This window comes from Olea europaea, chromosome 15, assembly GCF_002742605.1.
Source record: "Olea europaea var. sylvestris chromosome 15, O_europaea_v1, whole genome shotgun sequence".
NCBI lineage: Eukaryota > Viridiplantae > Streptophyta > Magnoliopsida > Lamiales > Oleaceae > Olea > Olea europaea.
Window position 1 is genome coordinate 13,850,584 of NC_036251.1, and position 7,935 is coordinate 13,858,518.

At 34.6% G+C, this 7,935-nt stretch overlaps 1 protein-coding gene across 2 annotated transcripts; it reads left to right on the plus strand.

Annotated features, from left to right (window-relative positions):
- Positions 1 to 1,446: 1,446 nt before the first annotated feature.
- On the plus strand, positions 1,447 to 6,161 carry LOC111410238. Of its 2 annotated transcripts, XM_023040499.1 has the most exons (6): positions 1,447 to 1,646; positions 2,413 to 2,454; positions 4,061 to 4,166; positions 5,163 to 5,245; positions 5,384 to 5,505; positions 5,627 to 6,161. In XM_023040499.1, the coding sequence occupies exons 2-6, from the start codon at positions 2,416 to 2,418 to the stop codon at positions 5,916 to 5,918; spliced, it is 642 nt and encodes a 213-aa protein (XP_022896267.1). In that variant the 5' UTR covers positions 1,447 to 1,646; positions 2,413 to 2,415; the 3' UTR covers positions 5,919 to 6,161. The 2 variants fall into 2 exon arrangements, with proteins under 2 accessions (XP_022896267.1, XP_022896268.1); XM_023040500.1 differs by lacking the exon at positions 2,413 to 2,454 and having other exon boundaries at positions 1,450 to 1,646.
- Positions 6,162 to 7,935: the final 1,774 nt, after the last annotated feature.

A 7,935-nucleotide genomic window follows, 5' to 3' on the forward strand; every position in this document is an offset into this window, starting at 1 on the left:
TAGTTCTTCGCAGAGAACTTAACCTCGTGGAAGAGAAGAGGAATGGCGTCGAACTCAGAAACGTCGTTTACAAACAACGAAATGTAAGATACTATAATCAAAAAGTGTGAAAATGAGAATTCGAAGTAGGATCTCTTGTCCTAAGGAAGATATTCCTCGCCACGAAAGAGGCCGGGAGTGGATCCTTGGGCCCCAACTAGGAGGGTCCCTACCTAGTAGCCAAGGTCCTACCAAAAGGAGCATATGAATTAGAAGAAGTGGAATACTTGAGGGGAATAAATAAAGTACTAGGAATAAATAGAACGAGTGGGGGAAGAAGTGGAATACCTAAGGACTGGGATCTGATGACCTCACTCAAACAGATAAAAAGAAAAAATCGTGCTCAAAAAATTTTCTTGCTGCCCTGAAGAGAGTAAATCGCAAAAAGAGAAATAGCCAGCCAAAAGGTATTTAAAAACTAAGAATGTGAAAATACTCCACCCCGACCATTCGATGAAAAAATGAGGGAAAATAAGCGGCTCAGATTCACCCGGCCCAAAACTACGTCTTTTTGAGCAAAACTTCTCCAGGAGGCCAAGGCAAATGCTAGACAACTCACGCCGATAAAAAAGTGACACCTGGCTCTGCAATAAATGCGGTCTTTGAGAAGAGGAACAGCCAATCGAGGAGGTCAATTTTCCTTTAATGCAGAAGTGACCTGGGGGGTAACTGTTGACCCCCGAACTCTGACCTCATTATAAATCGTCCATAGGCCCCCACTTTAGCAAATTTAAGTTCGGTAAAAAAAAAGCTAAGTTCATCATTCCATTGCCGCCCTCACAAAAGAGAGACATTATGATTGCCCCTTGTCACACCACCCGCCCAATCTCGCACACTTGCCATAAGTGATGTAATAACGCCCAAATGCTACCAATCCAATGCTCGGAATCTTCAATTCTTCACAGGTCATCATTACTCAGGGAAACATTGGCACATGGCTACCGACTTAATTGTCCAATCACAAAAGAATTCGACGATCCAACTTTCGAGCTTGGCACTGTAGCTGATTTGACGTAATTTCGGTTGGGAATCATGTATAAATAATGAAAGAATAGGAAAAAAAACAACAAACTCGACACACAAAAACAAAGAAAAAACTTAAAATAATTTACCCGCGATGATCTTTTGATCGCACCTCTTTCTTAAAGTTGATTCGAAATTAACTCTTACAAATTTCGACGTCAACAAGTTTAGTGACTAAAAATTCGATCATCTCAACGTTTAACAGTATGACGGGATGTCACATGTGTATTTTATCAGTTAAGTCATCAAATCCATTAGATGCTTTAATGGATGTTATATCATTTATAGTAATGTCCAATATTTTATAAATTTTAATTATCAAAACTCGATATTTAAAATTTGCTTGAGCAATTGAAACAAGTGAACATTCAAACAATTATCTCCTTTAAACAAATTTTGCCGTGTGTCCCTCTCTTTTGTCTCTTAACAAGTTTTATCTCTCCACTCTCTCCCCCTGAATTTTGCAGACCACACGGCAGGCTCCGAACCCAAACCATAATCTTGAATTCTAACTTGTACCCGTTCATCTCTTGTACTCTGAAACCTCCATACACGCAGCCCGCTTTCGCCGATTTCTTCCTGAGGTGAGTCAATGATGAATTTGTTATTATTTTTTGCTGCCTCCAGATTTACATTTTGCTGCGATTTCAATTTGCAATTAAGTATGAATGATGAATCTTTACAGTATTTAATGTTTTTTCCTCTCTAATCCTTAATTACACCGACTAATTTAAATTAGGTTAAAAGGTAATGCTTTATTATTATTCTTATTGGAGAATGTCTCTTTGTTTCTGTTTTGGAGTTGATTGAATAAGGATTTAGAATATTGCGCAGTAATTTTGGTAGATGAAGAGAAAGGAAAATAGGTTAAATTTTCCGTTTCTATTTTCTTCCTTTGGAGGAAAAAAAATAAATAAAATTGGCAAAAGCATTGAACCTGGCTGAACAGTTCTAATGTGATCTTGTTTGATTTTATTATACTTATTCCAATCCAATGAAATTAAGTTTTCGAGATTCAAATTTTTACAATTTCATTATTAGTTTTATTTACCAGATTTAAAATATATTAAAGGAGTATTTATCCTTTCAATAATTTAGAGTCTTTCTTTTTCTAACCTTCAGTTGGTAGAGAACTTGGAGTCAATTTAATTCTTAGTTTTTGTGCAATTTTTTGTGTGTTTGTGTTTTTTTTTTGTTTTGTTTTGTTATTTATTTATTTTTATTTTTTTATTTTTTTGACTTGAACATATAACTGGAAATGACTATTTTTATTGTTTAATTGATTTTAGTTGCTGTTTTTCATGTATTTGAAGGCTCGTTTTCAAGATTTCACCTGTTTTGTTTTTTTAGGAAATGGACACCTTGGTTGTTTCTTTTTCAAATCAAGAAGAGGTGCCTATGTCAAGTTATTCACTATACCACGTCCACTCCACTATTGCAACTGATTTCAGTTGTTGAATAATGCTTACATTTTGTTTATTGTTTATAAAGTATGTATAGTCGAGTACTGAATAATTGTTGGACTAATTCATAACTAGGGACGGAGCCAGGAACTTAAGTTACGGAGGGCAAAAATTTAGAAATTTAATGTACAAAATATCTACATAGTGCTTATATAGTTTGTTGTCGACAACTTGAACAGGTAGTTAGATGAATTGTTAAGCTTGTTTCGATACTTTAAAAACAAACTAATCAAATGCCTGTAAACAAATTTGAATAGAAAATTCATTAAAGACTAAAAGTTCGCAACAATCAAAAATCAAAAATATAATGTATAAAACCATAAACATAATTAAAAAATCATCAAACACATTACACAGCAAAAAATTTTAGAACATCAGAATATGTTATAAATTTATAATTTAACCCTCAAAGTTTAGGAAACTCAATGAATGAAAAAAGAAGAAGTTATTTCGATATAAGTATTAAAAAAGGACACAATTACTAACCAATAATCTAAGAAAACGAGTTGCTAGCTAAAAATGTGGTTCGGAGTAAGTAGTTGCTGGCCGAACTGAAACTCTTCTTCATAGGTACTTCCTTGTTTGTGGTCGACGGCTCTCCGGTGAGATGGTAGCTAGGAAAAATAATACACAAATTAGGCACTAGGGTTATTCAAAGATTTGGGAATTTTTGTTTTTCAAATTTTGCATCTGAGTGACGGGAATGGTGGAAGGAATGAAGAGGATATTTGTTGGGTAATTGGGTAATGGGCTGTTGGATACTAAAACAAATCTTTGGGCCAAGTATAAAATAAGAAACTGGTTTTACAAATTGTGGTGGGTTGGTTAATGGTTGGTGGGCTAATGGATTAAAATTAAAATATTTTAACATTATTTTGGGACTTTTACTGGACATGGGCTTGGGCATTACTGGGCTACAGCCTAGTAGTGCCCTCCCTTCAATCCGTTTTTATTCGTAACTGAATAATTGTTGGACTAATTTGTATATTGTACTTTAGAAAAAAATATGAGAAAGGTGAGAGTATTAGTATGGTACCAAACTGAACAAGAGCTGGACGGTTACGATATAGTTCTGTAAGGTCATGTTGAATGTTAATTGACGTTTTTCCAAATCAACATGAGGTACTTATTCACTCTTTAACTTGGAATTCTTTAGGGAATTTCCTCTAAACATTTGGTGTTCAAGTATTAAATTGGGTATAATGGGATTGAGTGGTTCACCTGATCTATATTGGCTAGTTCACTGGATTTGGTTGGGTTTCACCCATCATTCAGCTGAACCAACCCATTGAATTGAGTCTGCAGTGACTGGCCATAGGTTGAACAAGCTGTTTGTTTACAATCCATTGATTCATCCATCTGAGGACATCCGGAGAAAGTAGTTCAGAATTAATTCAACTCGGGATAAAGAATTTAAAATCAAAAATCAGATGAACAATCGAAGAGAAGAAAACAAACAAAAAGTCGTGTCAGTCCTGACTTTTTTGTGAATTACTATTCTTGTTGATTTTGTTTACTTGTCTTTTACTATGCAGATGGAAGGCCATATAGCTGCTGATCTCTATGGAGAGGCCCTACAGCAATCAAGTATTGAATCTTTTCCAACATCAGCTGCTGATTATACATTGAATGATGCACAAGGTACGAGTTTTAGTATGAGCTAGTTTCTGTAAACTAATAAATCCTGAAGGAATGCTCCCAACTGCGTTCTTTGCAAAGATGTCTTTCTAATTGAATTCTTAATTTAATGCAAATATTAGGAAAACAAATTTCTTTAATTGTATTGTGAAACAATATTACATGATAGGCACTGTGAAGGTCTTAGTGCCTGCAGAATCATTACTGCATGTTTTTGATTGTTCAGAGCACAATAACCTGACTAGGACATTGATATATTAGAGACTAAGTTCGTAACCACACTTGTGGTCGTTGACCACATCATATAAATTAGGGGTAACGATCTCCAAAATTTCAGCATCTGCTAGGAATCCAGGATGGGACCTACTGGGCCACTGGCTGCCTCTTGTTATGAACCACCTCGTCTCTTGCCTTGGCCCCAGCATGCTGTCTCATTGAAACTTACTGGAATAAAAGAACTACCATTCGAGTCTGTTCTTGCTGCCTAAGTTGTGATATAATGGGGTATTGGGGTTATCCTCCAGTGAACGAAGGTCATTATGACAACATGAAGTCTTAATGAAATAAGAATGTCCTAGCATGCAAATATGCTTATACTGGTAATTGTTTAAGTTGTATAAGTTTCTGTTCTGGGAAATTCCCATTTGTCTCTCTCTTCCTATAGATGTGCAGGTACTTTTTATGTTATATTACTAAGTACATATTTTCATATGATCTATTAATTAGCAACTGCTGGTTATTTTCAGTTGCAAACTTTTATATGACTGGATAATTCATTAGCTAATGTTGTCCATTTCCAGTTTCGAGTGCACATTGGCTTTCTTCATCTTTCTGTGCTATTTTGTTGCAACTTTGGATTGACTGAAGTCGCTATAGTCACAATGTTTCCTATTAAGACCCTTTGTTATTTTACTTTTTATTACTTGTCCCGGCAGTAGTTTTGCTACTGTGCCTGGCGGTGTGCATGAGTATCTAATTCCATTCAGTTTGCAACAACAGATAATGGTTCTGATGACTGGTACAATGAGGATGGAGACTCATATGAATGGGAGTCGGAGAGAATACGCAACCAATTTGTCACAGTATTCTTACAACTTTGATCCCTTTTTTTTTTTTCTCTCTATAAAAGTAGAAAGAAACAATGCTGTTTGTAAATTTGTGTCCAAGTAAATATTTATTCAGTCATACTATTAGTCACTCCCGTTGAAATATTTCTTTAGGTTGGATACCGTGAAGGTCTCATGGCAGGACAAGAAGCTTCAGCGCAGAATGGCTTCAACATTGGCTTTAAGCAATCGGTATCGGCTGGATACAACTTGGGTATTGTCAGAGGCGTCACTAGGTAAACGAGTAAAATAGTCGGGAAAACATTTATAATTACTTACTTTTGCTGCTATCAACTAGATATCATCATCTTGCTTACCCTTTTTTGTATTTAACATAATCATTTGTTTTATTTGAAGTGCTCTGAATTGCCTCCCCAATGAGTTGAAGGAAAGATTAGTCGAAACAGAGGAAGAGAGAGACAAGTTGAAGCAGTTACATAAACCCGTGCATTCTCTTTCGACGTCGGACGCTCTGAAGTTGTTCCATGAAGAGCAGACGAGAACACCAGCAATACAAACAGAGAATCCGAAACCCGACTGCACCCAAATTTCAGATGAAGGTGTTCTAAAAAATTATTATAAAGAGCTGCAATCATTAATTGACGAGACTCCTGCAATTGAAGTGTGCTTAGATATGATGAAGCAGTAATATTTATTTTTAAGCATGTTTGGCAAAACATTAATTAGATTATAAGTGGTGGATCTTACAAAATATGTAGATAATAAGATACTAAAAGTTATAAATCATACGGAATGTGTGGGTAAAATAGTGTCTGGTCAACTTTTAAGCAGTTGTACGTTTTGCCAAACATGCACGACTGCCTTTACAGTATTTACTATATTTTGTACGTTTCGGATATGGTACATCCCTTTCTTTATTGACCATATGAAATCCACACTGTGTTATGCTACTTTTCAATTTTTATGAATCGACAAGTCATTGGATATCGCGAGAGAGCTTAGGCAGGGCGTGAACGAATACTCTTTTTCATAAGATATTCATCGTAGGCTTACACTCTTATTTAATCCTTTTGGTTAGTACCTTAACATATAAAACTTTCAATCAGGCTAAATGTATATAAGTTTTTTACATTGGGCCACATGGTAACAAGTTGTAGAACAGCTTAAAAACGTAAAATATTTTTTCACCAATCAAATCATGTCAATTTGGATGATGTCAAAAGTGATGTACATTTTTGGTGTATAAATGGCTTGACTCTAAAACTTTTCTACAAGTTTTCATGATCTCAAAGGCAGTACGAAAGGCTACATAACAAGTTTTAAAATAAATAGAAGTGTTTGCTTGGTCTCTAAGGCAAGTAATCAAGTTTTTGTACTTCAACTAAGTATATTATTTAAAAATCTTTGCACATCAAAAAATTATTTAAAAGTGATTTTCACTTAAAAAATAAGGTTATCTAATAATTCTCGTGATCACGATTGTGCATTTCGTTTTCAATTGCCACTGCGAAAGGGACTCGGCCTATTTGTCACTTTGTGGATCTTATTCTTGATTTTTTCACAATAACACCAACCAGTATCCGAGTCACTGGCTTCTGGTTTGACCGGCCGGTTGGTTGTTTATGTTTTCCGGTTCTTAAATAATATTGTTTCAGGTGAAAATTGGACTGGTTTTTCAAAATATAGAATTTTAGGCGGAGTAGTATTGTGTCTCAATGTTTGCAAGGATAATAAATGGATAAAAATTGTGAAAATCTGATTAAAATTAATGTTTGACTATTATCCAATATAAAAATAAAAAATAAAAAATTAAATAAATATTTTATTTTTAAATAACAGATTATATAATTTTCATTTTGATTTTCAGTTATGATGTCAAAAGTATTTTTAGTTATAATGTCAAAATCCAATGTCAAACATACTTTAAAATAATTTTCTCATGACACCTCATTGTTTTTAGTTCCTAATTTTTAAATATTTTGAATCTCATAAATTATTTTTACACGCGAAGTGCAAGTCGAAACATACCGAACTTATTTGAGTCAATGATCTCAAGTTTCATAACTTAACTATAATTTGTGAACCAACGAACTACAAACTGAGTTAATATCAACATCATAACTAAAATTATTGGCGGACTCTTGTACTTGGAGAGTTGTTTCATAAGCTTTGAGCTCAATGATATCGTAATTCAAGCACAAAAACACAAGATGAAAAATAAATAGTAATTTATCCCGACCTCTAGGTTAGAGCTGATCAAGAATGAAGCAAATGAAGATACTCCCCTTTTGCGAATTACTGCATTTATCTGAATGATCCACAAACGACGAAAATTTCTCTTTTGCTTATCTCTATCCCGATGAGCCGAAACCAAAGCTCTTATTTTCTGTTAAGTAATAGTTCGATGTGTAGTCTTGAGCTCGACGTTCTATTTGAGGAATATGACTAAAATGTCCTTGAGGTCATATTTCGTTATGTCAGATTTGACACAAATGTCTACACTGTATTTTTCTATCTTCATCATTTTCTTGCATCATGGAATACGAACTTTGAAGTCAAAGAGAGTATTTATTATACTATTGTCGCTTTAAATAATTGATAATAAGTGGTGACTTGATCCTTTAGGAGCTGTAACGAAGACTAGCTATGGATAATATAATATCAAATATTGTGATGCTAAACTCGGGGGGGGGGGGGGGGGGGGA